Genomic DNA, 25,049 nt, shown 5'->3' with positions numbered 1-25,049 from the left:
TGCTATGCAATGGGACTAAGACTTTGTTGGAGTGGGGTCCACGTCCCGCGCCGGAGCCGCCACCGTGGACAGACGCCCACCCGGACCCTCCCCTATGGGTTTAGGTGTGCGGCCGGGAGTCGGCACCTTGGGGGGGGGGGTTCTATCACGCCCTGGTCTTAGTATTTTGTGTTTTCTTTCTTATTTTGGTCAGGCCAGGGTGTGACATGGGTTTATTATGTGGTGTGTTTTGTCTTGGGGTTTTAGTAGGTATTGGGATTGTGGCTTAGTAGGGTTATCTAGTAAAGTCTATGGTTGCCTGAAGTGGTTCTCAATCAGAGGCAGGTGATTATCGTTGTCTCTGATTGGGAACCATATTTAGGCAGCCATATTCTTTGAGTGTTTCGTGGGTGATTGTTCCTGTCTCTGTGTTAGTTTGCACCAGCTAGGCTGTTAGGTTTTCTCGTTACGTTTATTGTTTTTGTATTGTTCGTTTTTTTCATCGTCATTAAACATGTATCAAGAATACCACGCTGCATTTTGGTCCACCACTCCTTCACCGCAAGAAAACCGTAACAAGAACCATATCAGGCCAAACACAGCAATCCCAAATCAATAGAAAAAAGAACATAGACAACCCACCCAACTCACGCCCTGACCATACTAAAACAAAGACATAATAAAATAACTAAGGTCAGAACGTGATACGCAGACTAAGGATATTTACCCCTACCTTTTCTCTTCAACAAGTGTATTAGTATAAAATAATATAATTAAAAAAAAATCTGGGAGCACAGTATATGAATTATTTAATTATTTTTGCTCATCTTTATCAAGGGCTTCAATAATGTCAGACCCCACTGTATATGAAGATAAAGGATCATGTGAAAAATGTTGCCTAATACCACAATTGTATGTGGTATTAATGTCATTTCTCAATTGTGCCAGGCAGGTCAACTCAGTAAAGTGCAGTGTAAGTTTTTGAAAGAAAATGTATACTATTTGAACCCAGGTCTGTTACTGAGAGAAGGCACAGTGAAAGAGAAGGCAGAGTGAAGGAGAAGGCAGAGTGAAGGAGAAGGCAGAGTGAAGGAGAAGGCAGAGTGAAGGAGAAGGCAGAGTGAAGGAGAAGGCAGAGTGAAGGAGAAGGCAGAGTGAAAGAGAAGGCAGAGTGAAGGAGAAGGCACAGAGATGAGTGGGCTGACTGTGACTCACACACTGCTGCCACTGACCCGTAGCGTTCCCTCTGATAAACTCACATTATGTCTGCAGAGCCCCAGCGGCTCAGTACCACGCCAGCATGTCAGCATGCCCAGTAGGAGACAATCCCAATGTGTAATGTGATGCTGTGTGACAACAGCACTGGGCCTTTTTTACAAAGGCCATGCACGTTGCAGCACTGCTCGCTGAACTACCGACAATTTTCCCCAGAGTTTGTGAAGCTCGTGTTCATGGTAAACGCTATGGATGTCAGCTCATGTGGAAATGAGCTTTCAATGTGAAACACTGTGCTCTTCATAGTTTAACACGGAAGTAAGGGTAGACTCTCATCCAATGTCCAACATGCCAGATACAAACACACAGTAACAAAGACATAAGTGTTTAAATCATCATCACCATCATCATCAAATATAACTATGCAAGTGTTTATTTCACATAGTAATAACATAATACATGTTATGCAATTGTATAAATTGTACAAAATAGTTTGGCAACATAATATCATCAGCATCAAAACATTGACTGGCATCTGCATTCAAACAAACATACATTTTATCTTGGTCCAGCATGTAGATCCTGAGCTAAACAGTCTCTTTCATGATGAGATCCATTCCTTTATATGGCGATGATTTCACCATCATAAGGCTTCCTGATTACAGGACTAGGCTGTCCCACCTAGAAAACAAAACAAACAGCTTTTTAAAAACCACAGTTAATAACACAGGTATAACGACAACACTTGTGTTATTGGGCCTTATAAATACATGAATAGCACATTATAGATGTAGTCACGGAACATTATCAAACCTTATAATAAAGCGATATGTCACAAGACATATGGAGACATACCTGTTCCCTCTGGTTGACTCGTTTGTAGATGAACTCTGCGTAGGGCTGTCTGGGGACAAAGCGGCCCTGTCCTGGCTGGGTCTTCAGCTGACCTCTCTCATAGACCACCTTCCCTCTGGAGATGGTCACCACGGGAACACCGTGGCATTCCATGCCCTCAAAGATGTTGTAATCCACAGCCTGGTGGTGCGTAGCTGCAGAGATCGTCCTACACACACACACAAACACGCAGATGCAAACCGACTTGGTCAGATACTGTGTTGAATGAGGACCAGTTAAAATATGTAGATACAGTTGAAGTCGTACGTTTACACACACCTTAGCCAAATACATTTAAACGCAGTTTTTCACAATTCCTGACATTTAATCCTAGTAATAATTCCCTGTTTTAGGTCAGTTAGGATCACCAGTTTATTTTAAGAATGTGAAATATCAGAATAATAGTAGAGAGAATGATTTATTTCAGCTTTGATTGCTTTCATCACATTCCCAGTGGGTCAGAAGTTACATACACTCAATTAGTATTTGGTAGCATTGCCTTTAAATTGTTTAACTTGGGTCAAACCATTTTCACAGTTGGGATGGTGTTCTTTGGCTTGCAAGCCTCCCCCTTCTTCCTTGCTGAGCAGCCTTTCAGGTTATGTCGATATAGGACTCGTTTTACTGTGGATATAGATACTTTTGTACCTGTTTCCTCCAGCATCTTCACAAGGTCCTTTGCTTTTGTTCTGGGATTTGATTTGCACTTTTCACACCAAAGTGCATTAATCTCTAGGAGACAGAACGCATCTCCTTACTGAGCGGTATGGCGGCTGCGGGGTCCCATGGTGTTTATACTTGCGTACTATTGTTTGTACAGATGAACATGGTACCTTCAGGCATTTGGAAATTGCACCCAAGGATGAACCGGACTTGTAGAGGTCTACCATTTGTTTTCTGAGGTCTTGGATGATTTCTTTAGATTTTCCCATGATGTCAATCAAAGAGTTACTGGGTTTGAAGGTAGGCCTTGAAATACATCCGCAGGTACACCTCCAATTGACTCAAATGATGTCAGAAGCTTCTAAAGCCATGACATAATTTTCTGGAATTTTCCAAGCTGTTTAAAGGCACAGTCAATTTAGTGTATGTAAACTTCTGACCCACTGGAATTGTGATACAGTGAGTTATAAGTGAAATAATCTGTCTGTAAACAATTGCTGGAAAAATTACTTGCACATAGTAGATGTCCTATCCGACTTGCCAAATCTATAGTTTGTTAACAAGAGATTTGTGGAGTGGTTGAAAAACGAGTTTTAATGACTCCAACCTAAGCGTATGTAAACTTCCGACTTAAATATGTATATATATAGGCCTTCCTATAGCTTTTGACTGACCCGGTGAAAGCTATGATCTGTTATTGATGTCACTTGTTAAATCCACTTCAATCAGTGTAGATGAAGGGGAGGAGACAGATTAAAGAAGGATTTTTGCTATTTGGGATACAGACCTACTGTATCTTCGTTGCATTCCATAACTGAGTCTTGCCTCCGGACTCTGGTGTTTTTAAGCCGTATTTAGGCCAAATAATTACGCAGTTTCACACATGAATTCATAGTTACAAAAATGTAACACGAAGAGCTACAAAGCCTCAATCCAACTATAGGACTAGAACACAGTGGTAGCACACATATTGTACAACAAACAATGCTACTATACTGTACAGCAATATGTAATTGTATACTATAGGATTACTATACAACCGCTAGTCTCTTATCACAGCCCTAACATTAAAATGTTAAAAGACATAATCCAGTAGTTGATTTTAGTTCTGGGTGCTGAGACTTGACAACCTCACAAGCCTGGGACACTAAAATTGATCTGAAATAGAATTGGACATGATATCGTCATCAAGGCTAAGAGGGGAGGTAGAGACTAGATATCTTCCTTATTCCAGAGCTGCATGCATTAGTAATATTCACAAGGTCTGTCTGAGCTGAGCTGAGCAACACTTACAAGAGCCTCATCTCACATTATCATGAAATGAATTTACAGGAAAATGGCACTGGGGTTCATCCCCCTTCCTATCCCTTCTTCAGCTCACATCAACACTTTGTGATTTGCCTTGAGGGACCTGGCCCAGATTCCATAGGAAAGAGAGCAGTCCTGTTACTGCTGGGTTATGTAAGCCTGTTATGACTGTTGCTAGCTCCTTGCCTTGCATGCACACATACGCTAGCCTAGTTTACTGCATAGTAGAGATATGTACTGTGTGTGTGTGTGTGTGTGTGTGTGTGTGTGCGTGTGTGTGTGTGTTTGGGGGGAGGGGGTAAACACGTGCACAACAGGGACATATTGTATCTCTATCTGTTGAGATTGGGGAGTGTAGTTCCACATCTGCGGCCTTATATAGATTACAAATGTTCGTTTTTTTCTTACTCTAGGAATGACACTTATGCAACCATTCCCTTTGGCCTAAACAACACCATATATTTGACTTAAAATAACTATTTAAATCTAAACATTCAGGTATTTTGTATTGTTTTGAAGACAATTAAAAAATGTGTCAATCTCAACATACAAAAATGACTACGTCCCATCCGGATATTACTATCAAACATCAGTGCTTACATAAGCATGTTGAATTGCTCACTGGGATTATTCATAACCCCACTATTTAATTTCCCAAAACATTAAACATATGCCCAAACGGATTCAGTGCAAAAAGAGACCAAATGGTGCAAATCTTCCTTTTTAAATGATCTTAATTTGAACGATGCAGATGACGCAGCAGTGATGTCACGCACGGCTGGTGAATTGTGGGCATGGTCTCAGGTGCTGTATGTTTGTAACGCTCGTTGAAATGGGTAGACCAAGGCGCAGCGTGATTTGGGTTCATCATATTTTATTTAAATGTGAACCAGCAACAAAACAATAAAGAGAAATAGGGAACCATACCAGGCCAACATAGAAATACAAAAACTAGAACACCCCCCAGTCACACCTTGACCTACTCCACCATAGAAAATAAAGGCTTTCTATGGTCAGGACGTAACAGTACCCCCCCCCCAAAGGGGGCCGCAAAACCTGAAACCAAAAGGGAGGGTTGGGCGAGGGGGGGGGGGTGTCTAGTGCGGTGGCGGCTCTGGTGCGGGACAAAAAATCCTCTCATCCCGCGGATCCTCCAGCATCGGAGGCGACTCAGGCTGGACACTGTGCCTGGACTGGGCACCAACGTAGAAGAATACTCTGACCTAGGAGCTGGACTGGATGCCATGCTTAGACTGGGAATCGGCGCAGGAGAAGGCTCTGGCCATGGAGCTGGAGGTTCCGGACTGTGGACCGTCTCAGGAGGTTCCGGACTGTGGACCGTCGTTGGAGGTTCCGGACTGTGGACCGTCTCAGGAGGTTCCGGACTGTGGACCGTCGTTGGAGGTTCCGGACTGTGGACCGTCGTTGGAGGTTCCGGACTGTGGACCGTCGTTGGAGGTTCCGGACTGTGGACCGTCGTTGGAGGTTCCGGACTGTGGACCGTCGTTGGAGGTTCCGGACTGTGGACCGTCGTTGGAGGTTCCGGACTGTGGACCGTCGTTGGAGGTTCCGGACTGTGGACCGTCTCAGGAGGTTCCGGACTGTGGACCGTCTCAGGAGGTTCCGGACTGTGGACCGTCTCAGGAGGTTCCGGACTGTGGACCGTCTCAGGAGGTTCCGGACTGTGGACCGTTGTTGGAGGTTTCGGACAGTGGACCGTCTCGGGAGGTTCTGGACTGTGGACTGTCGTTGGAGGTTCCGGAATGGGAACTGTCGCCAGAAGCTCTAGACTGGGAACAGTCGCCGGAAGCTCTGGACTGGGAACTGTCGCCGGAAGCTCTGGACGGGGAACTGTCGCCGGAAGCTCTGGACTGGGAACTGTCGCCGGAAGCTCTGGACTGGGAACTGTCGCCGGAAGCTCTGGACTGGGAACTGTCGCCGGAAGCTCTGGACTGGGAACTGTCGCCGGAAGCTCTGGACTGGGAACTGTCGCCGGAAGCTCTGGACTGTTGAGGCGCACTGGAGGCCTGATGCATGGGACTGGTACAGGTGGCACCGGGCTGATGACACACACCTCAGGGCGAATGCGGGTAGGAGGCACAGGACGCACTGGACTGTGGATGCGCACTGGAGTCCTGATGCGTGGGACCGGTACAGGTGGCACCGGGCTGATGACACGCACCTCAGGGCGAGTGTGGGGAGGAGGCGCAGGATGTACTGGACTGTGGAGGTGCACTGGAGGTCTAGAGCGTAGAGCTGGCACGACCCATCCTGGCTGGATGCTCACTTTAGCCCGGCAAGTGTGGGGCGCCGGCACAGGACGCACTGGGCTGTGAAGGCGCACTGGCGACACAGTGCGTATCACCGGATAACATGGTGCCTGAATGGTCAAATGCTCCTCAAAGCGAGTGCGGGGAATTGGCTCTGGTCTGGATCCTGGCTCCGCCAACCACCCCGTGTGCCACCCCAAAAAACATGTTTTGGGGCTGCCTCTCGTGCTTGCGTCGTGGTTGCGAACCCCAGAGTCGGCGTTGATGCTCCCTTGCTGCTTCCGTCTGCTCTCATGGAAGGCGATCCTTTCCGAACATGATTTCTTCCCACGTCCAGGATCCTTTACCGTCCAAAATATCCTCCCATGTACATGATGTCTGCTCCTCCTGGCCACGCTGCTTGGTCCGTTTGTGGTGGGATCTTCTGTAACGCTCGTTGAAATGGGTAGACCAAGGCGCAGCATGATTTAGGTTAATCATGTTTTATTTAAATGTGAACCAGCAAAAAAAAACAATAAAGAGAAACAAACAAACGAACGTACAGCCTTGTAGGGCTCAAAAGCAACAGTACAAAAACAAGATCCCACAAACAACAGGTGGGATAAGGCTACCTAAATATGATCCCCAATCAGAGACAACAATAGACAGCTGCCTCTGATTGGGAACCATACCAGACCGACACAGAAATAAAAAAACTAGACTACACATAAAAATAATAAACTAGAACACCCTCCAGTCACGCCCTGACCTACTCCACCATAGAAAATAAAGGACTTGAATATGTTGGACCTAACAATGAAAGAGCCACTTCCTTCACCTTCTATTGTGTCCAGGCTGTACCATAGTTATATCCAGGCTGTCCCATAGTTATATCCAGGCTGTCCCATAGTTATAATCAGGCTGTCCCATAGTTAGTTATATCCAGGCTGTCCCATAGTTATATACAGGCTGTACCATAGTTATATCCAGGCTGTCCCATAGTTATATCCAGGCTGTCCCATAGTTATATCCAGGCTGTCCCATAGTTATATCCAGGCTGTCACATAGTTGTATCCAGGCTGTCCCATAGTTGTATCCGGGCTGTACCATAGTTAGTTATATCCAGGCTGTCCTATAGCTAGTTATATCCAGGATGTACCATAGCTAGTTATGGCCAGGCTGACCCATTAGCTAGTTATGTCCAGGCTGACCCATTGGCTAGTTATGTCCAGGATGTACCATAGTTAGTTATATCCAGGCTGTCCTATAGCTAGTTATATCCAGGATGTACCATAGCTAGTTATGTCCAGGCTGACCCATTAGCTAGTTATGTCCAGGATGTACCATAGCTAGTTATATCCAGGATGTATCATAGCTAGTTATGTCCAGGCTGACCCATTAGCTAGTTATGTCCAGGCTGACCCATTGGCTAGTTATGTCCAGGATGTACCATAGCTAGTTATGTCCAGGCTGACCCATTAGCTAGTTATATCCAGGATGTATCATAGTTAGTTATGTCCAGGCTGACCCATTAGCTAGTTATATCCAGGCTGAACCATTAGCTAGTTATGTCCAGGCTGACCCATTGGCTAGTTATGTCCAGGCTGACCCATTGGCTAGTTATATCCAGGCTGACCCATTAGCTAGTTATGTCCAGGCTGACCCATTGGCTAGTTATGTCCAGGATGTATCATAGCTAGTTATATCCAGGATGTACCATAGCTAGTTATATCCAGGCTGACCCATTAGCTAGTTATGTCCAGGCTGACCCATTAGCTAGTTATATCCAGGATGTATCATAGCTAGTTATGTCCAGGCTGACCCATTAGCTAGTTATGTCCAGGCTGACCCATTGGCTAGTTATATCCAGGCTGACCCATTAGCTAGTTATGTCCAGGCTGACCCATTGGCTAGTTATGTCCAGGATGTATCATAGCTAGTTATATCCAGGATGTACCATAGCTAGTTATATCCAGGCTGACCCATTAGCTAGTTATGTCCAGGCTGACCCATTAGCTAGTTATATCCAGGATGTACCATAGCTAGTTATGTCCAGGCTGACCCATTAGCTAGTTATGTCCAGGATGTACCATAGCTAGTTATATCCAGGATGTATCATAGCTAGTTATGTCCAGGCTGACCCATTAGCTAGTTATGTCCAGGCTGACCCATTGGCTAGTTATGTCCAGGATGTACCATAGCTAGTTATGTCCAGGCTGACCCATTAGCTAGTTATATCCAGGATGTATCATAGCTAGTTATATCCAGGCTGACCCATTGGCTAGTTATATCCAGGCTGACCCATTAGCTAGTTATGTCCAGGCTGACCCATTGGCTAGTTATATCCAGGCTGACCCATTGGCTAGTTATATCCAGGCTGACCCATTGGCTAGTTATGTCCAGGATGTATCATAGCTAGTTATATCCAGGATGTATCATAGCTAGTTATATCCAGGCTGACCCATTAGCTAGTTATGTCCAGGCTGACCCATTGGCTAGTTATGTCCAGGGTGTACCATAGCTAGTTATATCCAGGATGTATTATAGCTAGTTATATCCAGGCTGACCCATTAGCTAGTTATGTCCAGGCTGACCCATTGGCTAGTTGTATCCGGGCTGTACCATAGTTAGTTATATCAAGGCTGTCCTATAGCTAGTTATGTCCAGGATGTACCATAGCTAGTTATGTCCAGGCTGACCCATTAGCTAGTTATGTCCAGGCTGACCCATTGGCTAGTTATATCCAGGCTGACCCATTAGCTAGTTATGTCCAGGCTGACCCATTGGCTAGTTATGTCCAGGCTGACCCATTGGCTAGTTATATCCAGGCTGACCCATTAGCTAGTTATGTCCAGGCTGACCCATTGGCTAGTTATGTCCAGGATGTACCATAGTTAGTTATATCCAGGATGTATCATAGCTAGTTATATCCAGGATGTACCATAGCTAGTTATGTCCAGGCTGACCCATTAGCTAGTTATGTCCAGGCTGACCCATTGGCTAGTTATATCCAGGATGTACCATAGCTAGTTATATCCAGGCTGACCCATTAGCTAGTTATGTCCAGGCTGACCCATTGGCTAGTTGTATCCGGGCTGTACCATAGTTAGTTATATCCAGGCTGTCCTATAGCTAGTTATGTCCAGGATGTACCATAGCTAGTTATGTCCAGGCTGACCCATTAGCTAGTTATATCCAGGCTGACCCATTGGCTAGTTATGTCCAGGCTGACCCATTGGCTAGTTATATCCAGGATGTACCATAGCTAGTTATATCCAGGCTGACCCATTAGCTAGTTATGTCCAGGCTGACCCATTGGCTAGTTATATCCAGAATGTACCATAGCTAGTTATGTCCAGGATGTACCATAGCTAGTTATGTCCAGGCTGACCCATTAGCTAGTTATATCCAGGCTGACCCATTAGCTAGTTATATCCAGGCTGACCCATTAGCTAGTTATGTCCAGGCTGACCCATTGGCTAGTTATGTCCAGGATGTACCATAGCTAGTTATGTCCAGGATGTACCATAGCTAGTTATGTCCAGGCTGACCCATTAGCTAGTTATATCCAGGCTGACCCATTAGCTAGTTATGTCCAGGCTGACCCATTGGCTAGTTATGTCCAGGATGTATCATAGCTAGTTATATCCAGGATGTAACATAGCTAGTTATATCCAGGATGTATCATAGCTAGTTATATCCAGGATGTATCATAGCTAGTTATATCCAGGCTGACCCATTAGCTAGTTATGTCCAGGCTGACCCATTGGCTAGTTGTATCCGGGCTGTACCATAGTTAGTTATATCCAGGCTGTCCTATAGCTAGTTATGTCCAGGATGTACCATAGCTAGTTATGTCCAGGCTGACCCATTAGCTAGTTATGTCCAGGCTGACCCATTGGCTAGTTATATCCAGGATGTACCATAGTTAGTTATATCCAGGATGTATCATAGCTAGTTATATCCAGGATGTATCATAGCTAGTTATTTCCAGAATGTATCATAGCTAGTTATATCCAGGCTGACCCATTAGCTAGTTATGTCCATGCTGACCCATTGGCTAGTTATGTCCAGGATGTAGCATAGCTAGTTATATCCAGGATGTATCATAGCTAGTTATATCCAGGCTGACCCATTAGCTAGTTATGTCCAGGATGTATCATAGCTAGTTATATCCAGGCTGACCCATTAGCTAGTTATGTCCAGGCTGACCCATTGGCTAGTTGTATCCGGGCTGTACCATAGTTAGTTATATCCAGGCTGTCCTATAGCTAGTTATGTCCAGGATGTACCATAGCTAGTTATGTCCAGGCTGACCCATTAGCTAGTTATGTCCAGGCTGACCCATTGGCTAGTTATATCCAGGATGTACCATAGTTAGTTATATCCAGGCTGTACCATACTTAGTTATATCGAGGCTGTACCATAGTTAGTTATATCCAGGCTGTACCATAGTTAGTTATATCCAGACTGTACCATAGTTAGTTATATCCAGGCTGTACCATACTTAGTTATATCCAAGCTTTACCATAGTTAGTTATATCCAGGCTGTAGTACTACCATAGGTAGTTATATCCAGGCTGTAGTACTACCATAGTTAGTTATATCCAGGCTGTAGTACTACCATAGTTAGTTATATCCAGGCTGTAGTACTACCATAGTTAGTTATATCCAGGCTGTAGTAATACCATAGTTAGTTATATCCAGGCTGTAGTAATACCATAGGTAGTTATATCCAGGCTGTACCATAGTTAGTTATATCCAGGCTGTAGTACTACCATAGCTAGTTGTATTCAGGCTGTAGTACTACCATAGCTAGATATATCCAGGCTGTAGTACTACCATAGTTAGTTATATCCAGGCTGTAGTACTACCATAGTTAGTTATATCCAGGCTGTAGTACTACCATAGTTAGTTATATCCAGGCTGTAGTACTACCATAGCTAGATATATCCAGGCTGTAGTACTACCATAGTTAGTTATATCCAGGCTGTAGTACTACCATAGTTAGTTATATCCAGGCTGTAGTACTACCATAGTTAGTTATATCCAGGCTGTAGTACCACCATAGTTAGTTATATCCAGGCTGTAGTACTACCATAGTTAGTTATATCCAGGCTGTAGTACTACCATAGTTAGTTATATCCAGGCTGTAGTACTACCATAGTTAGTTATATCCAGGCTGTAGTACTACCATAGTTAGTTATATCCAGGCTGTAGTACTACCATAGTTATTTATATCCAGGCTGTAGTACTACCATAGTTAGTTATATCCAGGCTGTAGTACTACCATAGTTAGTTATATCCAGGCTGTAGTACTACCATAGTTAGTTATATCCAGGCTGTAGTACTACCATAGTTAGTTATATCCAGGCTGTACCATAGTTAGTTATATCCAGGCTGTAGTACTACCATAGTTAGTTATATCCAGGCTGTAGTACTACCATAGTTAGTTATATCCAGGCTGTAGTACTACCATAGTTAGTTATATCCAGGCTGTACCATACTTAGTTATATCGAGGCTGTACCATAGTTAGTTATATCCAGGCTGTACCATAGTTAGTTATATCCAGACTGTACCATAGTTAGTTATATCCAGGCTGTACCATACTTAGTTATATCCAAGCTTTACCATAGTTAGTTATATCCAGGCTGTAGTACTACCATAGGTAGTTATATCCAGGCTGTAGTACTACCATAGTTAGTTATATCCAGGCTGTAGTACTACCATAGTTAGTTATATCCAGGCTGTATTACTACCATAGCTAGTTGTATTCAGGCTGTAGTACTACCATAGCTAGTTGTATTCAGGCTGTAGTACTACCATAGCTAGTTGTATTCAGGCTGTAGTACTACCATAGTTAGTTATATCCAGGCTGTAGTACTACCATAGTTAGTTATATCCAGGCTGTAGTACTACCATAGTTAGTTATATCCAGGCTGTAGTACTACCATAGTTAGTTATATCAGGCTGTAGTACTACCATAGCTAGTTATATCAGGCTGTAGTACTACCATAGTTAGTTAGTTATATCAGGCTGTAGTACTACCATAGTTAGTTATATCCAGGCTGTAGTACTACCATAGTTAGTTATATCCAGGCTGTAGTACTACCATAGTTATTTATATCCAGGCTGTAGTACTACCATAGTTAGTTATATCCAGGCTGTAGTACTACCATAGTTAGTTATATCCAGGCTGTAGTACTACCATAGTTAGTTATATCCAGGCTGTAGTACTACCATAGTTAGTTATATCCAGGCTGTAGTACTACCATAGTTAGTTATATCCAGGCTGTAGTACTACCATAGTTAGTTATATCCAGGCTGTAGTACTACCATAGTTAGTTATATCCAGGCTTAGTACTACCATAGTTAGTTATATCCAGGCTGTAGTACTACCATAGTTAGTTATATCCAGGCTGTAGTACTACCATAGTTAGTTATATCCAGGCTACCATAGTTAGTTATATCAGGCTGTACCATAGTTATATAGGCTGTACCATAGTTAGTTATATCCAGGCTGTACCATAGTTAGTTATATCCAGACTGTACCATAGTTAGTTATATCCAGGCTGTACCATAGTTAGTTATATCCAGCTTTACCATAGTTAGTTATATCCAGGCTGTAGTACTACCATAGTTAGTTATATCCAGGCTGTAGTACTACCATAGTTAGTTATATCCAGGCTGTAGTACTACCATAGTTAGTTATATCCAGGCTGTATTACTACCATAGCTAGTTGTATTCAGGCTGTAGTACTACCATAGCTAGTTGTATTCAGGCTGTAGTACTACCATAGTTAGTTGTATTCAGGCTGTAGTACTACCATAGTTAGTTATATCAGGCTGTAGTACTACCATAGTTAGTTATATCCAGGCTGTAGTACTACCATAGTTAGTTATATCCAGGCTGTATTACTACCATAGCTAGTTGTATTCAGGCTGTAGTACTACCATAGTTAGTTGTATTCAGGCTGTAGTACTACCATAGTTAGTTGTATTCAGGCTGTAGTACTACCATAGTTAGTTATATCCAGGCTGTAGTACTACCATAGTTAGTTATATCCAGGCTGTAGTACTACCATAGTTAGTTATATCCAGGCTGTAGTACTACCATAGTTAGTTATATCCAGGCTGTAGTACTACCATAGTTAGTTATATCCAGGCTAGTACTACCATAGTTACTACCATAGTTAGTTAGTTATATCAGGCTGTAGTACTACCATAGTTAGTTATATCAGGCTGTAGTACTACCATAGTTAGTTATATCCAGGCTGTAGTACTACCATAGTTAGTTATATCCAGGCTGTAGTACTACCATAGTTAGTTATATCCAGGCTGGTACTACCATAGTTAGTTATATGCATAGTTAGTTATACCATAGTTAGTTATATCCAGGCTGTAGTACTACCATAGTTAGTTATATCCAGTTAGTTAGTTATCCAGGCTGTAGTACTACCATAGTTAGTTATATCAGGCTGTAGTACTACCATAGTTAGTTATATCCAGGCTGTAGTACTACCATAGTTAGTTATATCCAGGCTGTAGTACTACCATAGTTAGTTATATCCAGGCTGTAGTACTACCATAGTTAGTTATATCAGGCTGTAGTACTACCATAGCTAGTTATATTCAGGCTGTAGTACTACCATAGTTAGTTATATCCAGGCTGTAGTACTACCATAGTTAGTTATATCCAGGCTGTAGTACTACCATAGTTAGTTATACCAGGCTGTAGTACTACCATAGTTAGTTATATCCAGGCTGTAGTACTACCATAGTTAGTTATATCCAGGCTGTAGTACTACCATAGTTAGTTATATCAGGCTGTAGTACTACCATAGTTAGTTATTATATCCATAGTTAGTTATAGGCTGTAGTACTACCATAGTTAGTTATATCCAGGCTGTAGTACTACCATAGTTAGTTATATCCAGGCTGTAGTACTACCATAGTTAGTTATATCCAGGCTGTAGTACTACCATAGTTAGTTATATCCAGGCTGTAGTACTACCATAGTTAGTTATATCAGGCTGTAGTACTACCATAGTTAGTTATATCCAGGCTGTAGTACTACCATAGTTAGTTATATCCAGGCTGTAGTACTACCATAGTTAGTTATATCCAGGCTGTAGTACTACCATAGTTAGTTATAGGCCAGGCTGTAGTACTACCATAGTTAGTTATATCCAGGCTGTAGTACTACCATAGTTAGTTATATCCAGGCTGTAGTACTACCATAGTTAGTTATATCCAGGCTGTAGTACTACCATAGTTAGTTATATCAGGCTGTAGTACTACCATAGTTAGTTATATCCAGGCTGTAGTACTACCATAGCTAGTTGTATTCAGGCTGTAGTACTACCATAGCTAGTCAGGCTGTAGTACTACCATAGTTAGTTATATCCAGGCTGTAGTACTACCATAGTTAGTTATATCCAGGCTGTAGTACTACCATAGTTAGTTATATCCAGGCTGTAGTACTACCAGTACTACCATAGTTAGTTATATCCAGGCTGTAGTACTACCATAGTTAGTTATATCCAGGCTGTAGTACTACCATAGTTAGTTATATCCAGGCTGTAGTACTACCATAGTTAGTTATATCCAGGCTGTAGTACTACCATAGTTAGTTATATCCAGGCTGTAGTACTACCATAGTTAGTTATATCAGGCTGTAGTACTACCATAGTTAGTTATATTCAGGCTGTAGTACTACCATAGTTAGTTATATCAGGCTGTAGTACTACCATAGTTAGTTATATCCAGGCAGTACTACCATAGTTAGTTATATCAGGCTGTAGTACTACCATCCAGTTATACTTATATCAGGCTGTAGTACTACCATAGTTAGTTACCATAGTTAGTTATATCCAGGCTGTAGTACTACCATAGTTAGTTATATCCAGGCTGTAGTACTACCATAGTTAGTTATATCCAGGCTGTAGTACTACCATAGTTAGTTATATCCAGGCTGTAGTACTACCATAGTTAGTTATATCCAGGCTGTAGTACTACCATAGTTAGTTATATCCAGGCTGTAGTACTACCATAGTTAGTTAGTACTTAGTTATATCCAGGCTGTAGTACTACCATAGTTAGTTATATCCAGGCTGTAGTACTACCATAGTTAGTTATATCCAGGCTGTAGTACTACCATAGTTAGTTATATCCGGGCTGGTAGTTAGTTATATCCAGGCTGTAGTACTACCATAGTTAGTTATATCCAGGCTGTAGTACTACCATAGTTAGTTATATCCAGGCTGTAGTACTACCATAGTTAGTTATATCCAGGCTGTAGTACTACCATAGTTAGTTATATCCAGGCTGTAGTACTACCATAGTTAGTTATAGTTAGTTAGTTATCCAGGCTGTAGTACTACCATAGTTAGTTATATCAGGCTGTAGTACTACCATAGTTAGTTATATCCAGGCTGTAGTACTACCATAGCTAGTTATATTCAGGCTGTAGTACTACCATAGCTAGTTGTATTCAGGCTGTAGTACTACCATAGCTAGTTATATTCAGGCTGTAGTACTACCATAGTTAGTTATATCCAGGCTGTAGTACTACCATAGTTAGTTATATCAGGCTGTAGTACTACCATAGTTAGTTATATCCAGGCTGTAGTACTACCATAGTTAGTTATATCCAGGCTGTAGTACTACCATGTACTACCATAGCTAGTTATATCAGGCTGTAGTACTACCATAGTTAGTTATATCCAGGCTAGTACTACCATAGCTAGTTAGTTATATCCAGGCTGTAGTACTACCATAGTTAGTTATATCAGGCTGTAGTACTACCATAGTTAGTTATATCCAGGCTGTAGTACTACCATAGTTAGTTATATCAGGCTGTAGTACTACCATAGTTAGTTATATCCAGGCTGTAGTACTACCATAGTTAGTTATATCCAGGCTGTAGTACTACCATAGTTAGTTATATCCAGGCTGTAGTACTACCATAGTTAGTTATATCCAGGCTGTAGTACTACCAGGCTAGTTAGTTATATCCAGGCTGTAGTACTACCATAGTTAGTTATATCCAGGCTGTAGTACTACCAGTTAGTTATATCCAGGCTGTAGTACTACCATAGTTAGTTATATCCAGGCTGTAGTACTACCATAGTTAGTTATATCCAGGCTGTAGTACATAGTTAGTTATACCATAGTTAGTTATATCCAGGCTGTAGTACTACCATAGTTAGTTATATCCAGGCTGTAGTACTACCATAGTTAGTTATAGTTAGTTATATCAGGCTGTAGTACTACCATAGTTAGTTATATCCAGGCTGTAGTACTACCATAGCTAGTTATATTCAGGCTGTAGTACTACCATAGTTAGTTATATTCAGGCTGTAGTACTACCATAGTTAGTTATATCCAGGCTGTAGTACTACCATAGTTAGTTATTAGTTATATCCAGGCTGTAGTACTACCATAGTTAGTTATATCCAGGCTGTAGTACTACCATAGTTAGTTATATCCAGGCTGTAGTACTACCATAGTTAGTTATATCCAGGCTGTAGTACTACCATAGTTAGTTATATCCAGGCTGTAGTACTACCATAGTTAGTTATATCCAGGCTGTAGTACTACCATAGTTAGTTATATCCAGGCTGTAGTACTACCATAGTTAGTTATATTCAGGCTGTAGTACTACCATAGTTAGTTATATTCAGGCTGTAGTACTACCATAGTTAGTTATATCCAGGCTGTAGTACTACCATAGTTAGTTATATCCAGGCTGTAGTACTACCATAGTTAGTTATATCAGGCTGGCTGTTAGTAGGCTACCATAGTTAGTTATATCCAGGCTGTAGTACTACCATAGTTAGTTATATCCAGGCTGTAGTACTACCACCATAGTTAGTTATATCCAGGCTGTGTACTACCATAGTTAGTTATATCCAGGCTGTAGTACTACCATAGTTAGTTATATCCAGGCTGTAGTACTACCATAGTTAGTTATATCCAGGCTGTAGTACTACCATAGTTAGTTATATCCAGGCTGTAGTACTACCATAGTTAGTTATATCCAGGCTGTAGTACTACCATAGTTAGTTATATCCAGGCTGTAGTACTACCATAGTTAGTTATATCAGGCTGTAGTACTACCATAGTTAGTTATATCAGGCTACTACCATAGTTAGTTATATCAGGCTGTAGTACTACCATAGTTAGTTATATCCAGGCTGTAGTACTACCATAGTTAGTTATATCCAGGCTGTAGTACTACCATAGTTAGTTATATCCAGGCTGTAGTACTACCATAGTTAGTTATATCCAGGCTGTAGTACTACCATAGTTAGTTATATCCAGGCTGTAGTACTACCATAGTTAGTTATATCCAGGCTGTAGTACTACCATAGTTAGTTATATCCAGGCTGTAGTACTACCATAGTTAGTTATATCCAGGCTGTAGTACTACCATAGTTAGTTATATCAGGCTGTAGTACTACCATAGTTAGTTATATCCAGGCTGTAGTACTACCATAGTTAGTTATATTCAGGCTGTAGTACTACCATAGTTAGTTATATCAGGCTGTAGTACTACCATAGTTAGTTATATCCAGGCTGTAGTACTACCATAGTTAGTTATATCCAGGCTGTAGTACTACCATAGTTAGTTATATCCAGGCTGTAGTACTACCATAGTTAGTTATATCCAGGCTGTAGTACTACCATAGTTAGTTATATCCAGGCTGTAGTACTACATAGTTAGTTATATCCAGGCTGTAGTATAGTTAGTTATATCCAGGCTGTAGTACTACCATAGTTAGTTATATCCAGGCTGTAGTACTACCATAGTTAGTTATATCCAGGCTGTAGTACTACCATAGTTAGTTATATCCAGGCTGTAGTACTACCATAGTTAGTTATATCCAGGCTGTAGTACTACCATAGTTAGTTATATCCAGGCTGTAGTACTACCATAGTTAGTTATATCCAGGCTGTAGTACTACCATAGTTAGTTATATCCATAGTTAGTTAGGCTGTAGTACTACCATAGTTAGTTATATCCAGGCATAGTTAGTTATATCCAGGCTACTACCATAGTTAGTTATATCAGGCTGTAGTACTACCATAGTTAGTTGTATTCAGGCTGTAGTACATAGTTAGTTATACCATAGCTAGTTAGTTATTCAGGCTGTAGTACTACCATAGTTAGTTATATCCAGGCTGTAGTACTACCATAGTTAGTTATATCCAGGCTGTAGTACTACCATAGTTAGTTATATCCAGGCTGTAGTACTACCATAGTTAGTTATATCCAGGCTGTAGTACTACCATAGTTAGTTATATCCAGGCTGTAGTACTACCATAGTTAGTTATATCCAGGCTGTAGTACTACCATAGTTAGTTATATCCAGGCTGTAGTACTACCATAGTTATTTATATCCAGGCTGTAGTACTACCATAGTTAGTTATATCCAGGCTGTAGTACTACCATAGTTAGTTATATCCAGGCTGTAGTACTACCATAGTTAGTTATATCCAGGCTGTAGTACTACCATAGTTAGTTATATCCAGGCTGTAGTACTACCATAGTTAGTTATATCCAGGCTGTAGTACTACCATAGTTAGTTATAGTTAGTTATATCCAGGCTGTAGTACTACCATAGTTAGTTATATCCAGGCTGTAGTACTACCATAGTTAGTTATATCCAGGCTGTAGTACTACCATAGTTAGTTATATCCAGGCTGTAGTACTACCATAGTTAGTTATATCCAGGCTGTAGTACTACCATAGTTAGTTATATCCAGGCTGTAGTACTACCATAGTTAGTTATATCCAGGCTGTATTACTACCATAGCTAGTTGTATTCAGGCTGTAGTACTACCTAGTTAGTTATATCCAGGCTACCATAGTTAGTTATATCCAGGCTGTAGTACTACCATAGTTAGTTATATCTGTAGTACTACCAGGCTGTAGTACTACCATAGTTAGTTATATCCAGGCTGTAGTACTACCATAGTTAGTTATATCCAGGCTGTAGTACTACCATAGTTAGTTATATCCAGGTTACTACCATCTAGTTATATCCAGGCTGTAGTACTACCATAGTTAGTTATATCCAGGCTGTAGTACTACCATAGTTAGTTATATCCAGGCTGTAGTACTACCATAGTTAGTTATATCCAGGCTGTAGTACTACCATAGTTAGTTATATCCAGGCTGTAGTACTACCATAGTTAGTTATATCCAGGCTGTAGTACTACCATAGTTAGTTATATCCAGGCTGTAGTACTACCATAGTTAGTTATATCCAGGCTGTAGTACTACCATAGTTAGTTATATCCAGGCTGTAGTACTACCATAGTTAGTTATATCCAGGCTGTAGTACTACCATAGTTAGTTATATCCAGGCTGTAGTACTACCATAGTTAGTTATATCCAGGCTGTAGTACTACCATAGTTAGTTATATCCAGGCTGTAGTACTACCATAGTTAGTTATATCCAGGCTGTAGTACTACCAGGCTGTAGTACTACCATAGTTAGTTATATCCAGGCTGTAGTACTACCATAGTTAGTTATATCCAGGCTGTAGTACTACCATAGTTAGTTATATCCAGGCTGTAGTACTACCATAGTTAGTTATATCCAGGCTGTAGTACTACCATAGTTAGTTATATCCAGGCTGTAGTACTACCATAGTTAGTTATATCCAGGCTGTAGTACTACCATAGTTAGTTATATCCAGGCTGTAGTATACCATAGTTAGTTATATCCAGGCTGTAGTACTACCATAGCTAGTTGTATTCAGGCTGTACCATAGTTAGATATACCATAGTTAGTTATATCCAGGCTGTAGTACTACCATAGTTAGTTATATCAGGCTGTACCATAGTTAGTTATATCCTGTAGTACTACCATAGTTAGTTATATCCAGGCTGTAGTACTACCATAGTTAGTTATATCCAGGCTGTAGTACTACCATAGTTAGTTATATCCAGGCTGTAGTACTACCATAGCTAGTTGTATTCCAGGCTGTAGTACTACCATAGCTAGTTATATCCAGGCTGTAGTACTACCATAGCTAGTTATATCCAGGCTGTAGTACTACCATAGTTAGTTATATCCAGGCTGTAGTACTACCATAGTTAGTTATATCCAGGCTGTAGTACTACCATAGTTAGTTATATCCAGGCTGTAGTACTACCATAGTTAGTTATATCCAGGCTGTAGTACTACCATAGTTAGTTATATCCAGGCTGTAGTACTACCATAGTTAGTTATATCCAGGCTGTAGTACTACCATAGTTAGTTATATCCAGGCTGTAGTACTACCATAGGTAGTTATATCCAGGCTGTAGTACTACCATAGTTAGTTATATCCAGGCTGTAGTACTACCATAGTTAGTTATATCCAGGCTGTAGTACTACCATAGTTAGTTATATCCAGGCTGTAGTACTACCATAGTTAGTTATATCCAGGCTGTAGTACTACCAGTTAGTTATATCCAGGCTTATATCCAGGCTGTAGTACTACCATAGTTAGTTATATCCAGGCTGTAGTACTACCATAGTTAGTTATATCCAGGCTGTAGTACTACCATAGTTAGTTATATCCAGGCTGTAGTACTACCATAGTTAGTTATATCCAGGCTGTAGTACTACCATAGTTAGTTATATCCAGGCTGTAGTACTACCATAGTTAGTTATATCCAGGCTGTAGTACTACCATAGTTATTTATATCCAGGCTGTAGTACTACCATAGTTAGTTATATCCAGGCTGTAGTACTACCATAGTTAGTTATATCCAGGCTGTAGTACTACCATAGTTAGTTATATCCAGGCTGTAGTACTACCATAGTTAGTTATATCCAGGCTGTATTACTACCATAGCTAGTTGTATTCAGGCTGTAGTACTACCATAGCTAGTTGTATTCAGGCTGTAGTACTACCATAGCTAGTTGTATTCAGGCTGTAGTACTACCATAGTTAGTTATATCCAGGCTGTAGTACTACCATAGGTAGTTATATCCAGGCTGTAGTACTACCATAGTTAGTTATATCCAGGCTGTAGTACTACCATAGTTAGTTATATCCAGGCTGTAGTACTACCATAGTTAGTTATATCCAGGCTGTAGTACTACCATAGTTAGTTATATCCAGGCTGTAGTACTACCATAGTTAGTTATATCCAGGCTGTAGTACTACCATAGTTAGTTATATCCAGGCTGTAGTACTACCATAGTTAGTTATATCCAGGCTGTAGTACTACCATAGTTAGTTATATCCAGGCTGTAGTACTACCATAGTTAGTTATATCCAGGCTGTAGTACTACCATAGTTAGTTATATCCAGGCTGTAGTACTACCATAGTTATTTATATCCAGGCTGTAGTACTACCATAGTTAGTTATATCCAGGCTGTAGTACTACCATAGTTAGTTATATCCAGGCTGTAGTACTACCATAGTTAGTTATATCCAGGCTGTAGTACTACCATAGTTAGTTATATCCAGGCTGTACCATAGTTAGTTATATCCAGGCTGTAGTACTACCATAGTTAGTTATATCCAGGCTGTAGTACTACCATAGTTAGTTATATCCAGGCTGTAGTACTACCATAGTTAGTTATATCCAGGCTGTAGTACTACCATAGTTAGTTATATCCAGGCTGTATTACTACCATAGCTAGTTGTATTCAGGCTGTAGTACTACCATAGCTAGTTGTATTCAGGCTGTAGTACTACCATAGTTAGTTATATCCAGGCTGTAGTACTACCATAGTTAGTTATATCCAGGCTGTAGTACTACCATAGTTAGTTATATCCAGGCTGTAGTACTACCATAGTTAGTTATATCCAGGCTGTAGTACTACCATAGTTAGTTATATCCAGGCTGTAGTATTACCATAGGTAGTTATATCCAGGCTGTAGTACTACCATAGGTAGTTATATCCAGGCTGTAGTACTACCATAGTTAGTTATATCCAGGCTGTAGTACTACCATAGTTAGTTATATCCAGGCTGTAGTACTACCATAGTTATTTATATCCAGGCTGTAGTACTACCATAGTTAGTTATATCCTGGCTGTAGTACTACCATAGGTAGTTATATCCAGGCTGTAGTACTACCATAGTTAGTTATATCCAGGCTGTAGTACTACCATAGTTAGTTATATCCAGGCTGTACCATAGCTAGTTATATCCAGGCTGTAGTACTACCATAGTTAGTTATATCCAGGCTGTAGTACTACCATAGTTAGTTATATCCAGGCTGTAGTACTACCATAGGTAGTTATATCCAGGCTGTAGTACTACCATAGCTAGATATATCCAGGCTGTAGTACTACCATAGTTAGTTATATCCAGGCTGTAGTACTACCATAGGTAGTTATATCCAGGCTGTAGTACTACCATAGCTAGATATATCCAGGCTGTAGTACTACCATAGTTAGATATATCCAGGCTGTAGTAATACCATAGTTAGTTATATCCAGGCTGTAGTACTACCATAGCTAGTTGTATTCAGGCTGTACCATAGCTAGATATATCCAGGCTGTAGTACTACCATAGTTAGATATATCCAGGCTGTAGTAATACCATAGTTAGTTATATCCAGGCTGTAGTACTACCATAGCTAGTTGTATTCAGGCTGTACCATAGCTAGATATATCCAGGCTGTAGTAATACCATAGTTAGATATATCCAGGCTGTAGTACTACCATAGCTAGTTGTATTCAGGCTGTACCATAGTTAGATATATCCAGGCTGTAGTACTACCATAGTTAGATATATCCAGGCTGTAGTAATACCATAGCTAGATATATCCAGGCTGTAGTACTACCATAGTTAGATATATCCAGGCTGTAGTACTACCATAGCTAGTTGTATTCAGGCTGTACCATAGCTAGATATATCCAGGCTGTAGTACTACCATAGCTAGATATATCCAGGCTGTAGTACTACCATAGCTAGATATATCCAGGCTGTAGTACTACCATAGCTAGATATATCCAGGCTGTAGTACTACCATAGCTAGATATATCCAGGCTGTAGTACTACCATAGCTAGATATATCCAGGCTGTAGTACTACCATAGCTAGTTGTATTCAGGCTGTACCATAGCTAGATATATCCAGGCTGTAGTACTACCATAGCTAGATATATCCAGGCTGTAGTACTACCATAGTTAGTTGTATCCAGGCTGTAGTACTACCATAGTTAGTTATATCCAGGCTGTAGTACTACCATAGCTAGTTATATCCAGGCTGTAGTACTACCATAGCTAGTTGTATTCAGGCTGTAGTACTACCATAGCTAGATATATCCAGGCTGTAGTACTACCATAGCTAGTTGTATTCAGGCTGTAGTACTACCATAGTTAGTTATATCCAGGCTGTAGTACTACCATAGCTAGATATATCCAGGCTGTAGTACTACCATAGCTAGTTGTATTCAGGCTGTAGTACTACCATAGTTAGTTATATCCAGGCTGTAGTACTACCATAGCTAGATATATCCAGGCTGTACCATAGCTACTTAACATGAACCTATTTTCATATTTAGCCAAATGTTTTTCACCCTGAAAACAGGCTTTGTGGGAAGCTCGATTTGTCTGCACAATCTGCAGTGTACGACATCGTTAATAGTAGTGATGGAATGCTACTAGTTGGATAATATGCATACACAAAGATTTCAAATGTAGCATCATCGAAACAATTCATTATTTAGCTAAACATCAGTATTTCACTATGTGTTTAACGAGAAACGCCTTGGACGGTCTTTATCCTTGTCTCACCTGGTTGCTTTAGGGTCCCATATGACCACATCAGCATCACATCCCTTAGCGATCTTTCCCTTCTGGGGGTAGAAGTTGAAGATTTTTGCTGCATTGCTGCTGGTGACAGCTACGAATCGATTCTCGTCCATTTTCCCGCTATGCTGCGGAAAGTAATTGCACAAAATACTGAGTTTCAATATTCTGGATATGAATGACAAATTCCATATTTACTGGCATAATTAACTTGACCAAAGGTCAATGCTTAACGGTGCAGTAAGCGATTCAAAGTTTCACTCCAAATATCAAAACGTGTCATTTTTTGCCAGCGTTTTACAATGTTAATTTTTGCAATGGCCTCCGGGTCAACTGATCCTGAGAGAAGGGCAGAAAGAAGTAAGGGAGGAAGAAAGAAATGGAAAGAGAAGGACAGAAAGAAAACTAGCCTGCTGCTACATCCACTATGACAGTTTGGATTGATTCTGACTGATAAAAACTTCCTTGATGCACATAATAAATAGCATAATATAAATGGTTATCTTCTCGTTTCACAGCAGAAATGTCACTTGTCACCTTTTAAGTCCTACTATAGAACTTAATCAACCGTCTAAAAATAGTACCACTCATTTTTGTAGGACCTGTATCCTTGTCCTGGACAACAACAAAAACATCCCTTTGAGTGGAGAATCTCCATGAGTAAGCTTTTTGGTGTAGGGCTATAGGCTTAATCTGTCCGGGAAACTGGCCTATGGTGTGTATAATAAAGAATGATGTGATATGAAGAATGAGAGGCCTAACTGACAACGCCCTTCTCCCAAATGACAGACATCCTGTCCTCCACTCCGTTGACTCCATTGGGGATCTTTGTAAAGTCGTCTTTGCCCAGGGCTTTCTGACACACAGAGAATGTGCAGTTGTCTGTCCCAGTCACGCTGAGGTCATCACTGGAAGAAGGAAACAGAAGCATCTACATCACTAAACGGTAAGGCAGCCATCTTTACT

At 41.0% G+C, this 25,049-nt stretch overlaps 1 protein-coding gene across 2 annotated transcripts in view; it reads right to left on the bottom strand.

Annotated features, from left to right (window-relative positions):
• Positions 1-1,611: 1,611 nt before the first annotated feature.
• The window catches only part of dpys (dihydropyrimidinase), a 48,901-nt gene continuing 25,463 nt past the window's right edge, over positions 1,612-25,049 (bottom strand). For both annotated transcript variants that reach the window (XM_065008786.1, XM_065008792.1), the window contains 4 exons: positions 24,850-24,991; positions 24,069-24,211; positions 2,050-2,257; positions 1,612-1,875 (listed from right to left, as the gene is read on the bottom strand). In XM_065008786.1, the coding sequence (XP_064864858.1) occupies positions 1,816-1,875; positions 2,050-2,257; positions 24,069-24,211; positions 24,850-24,991 (553 nt within the window). In that variant the 3' untranslated portion in view covers positions 1,612-1,815. The remainder of the gene's footprint in view (positions 1,876-2,049; positions 2,258-24,068; positions 24,212-24,849; positions 24,992-25,049) is intronic.

The sequence above is a fragment of the Oncorhynchus nerka genome, linkage group LG3 (genome assembly GCF_034236695.1).
Source record: "Oncorhynchus nerka isolate Pitt River linkage group LG3, Oner_Uvic_2.0, whole genome shotgun sequence".
Lineage (NCBI taxonomy): Eukaryota > Metazoa > Chordata > Actinopteri > Salmoniformes > Salmonidae > Oncorhynchus > Oncorhynchus nerka.
This window is presented reverse-complemented; position numbering and strand designations above follow the sequence as displayed.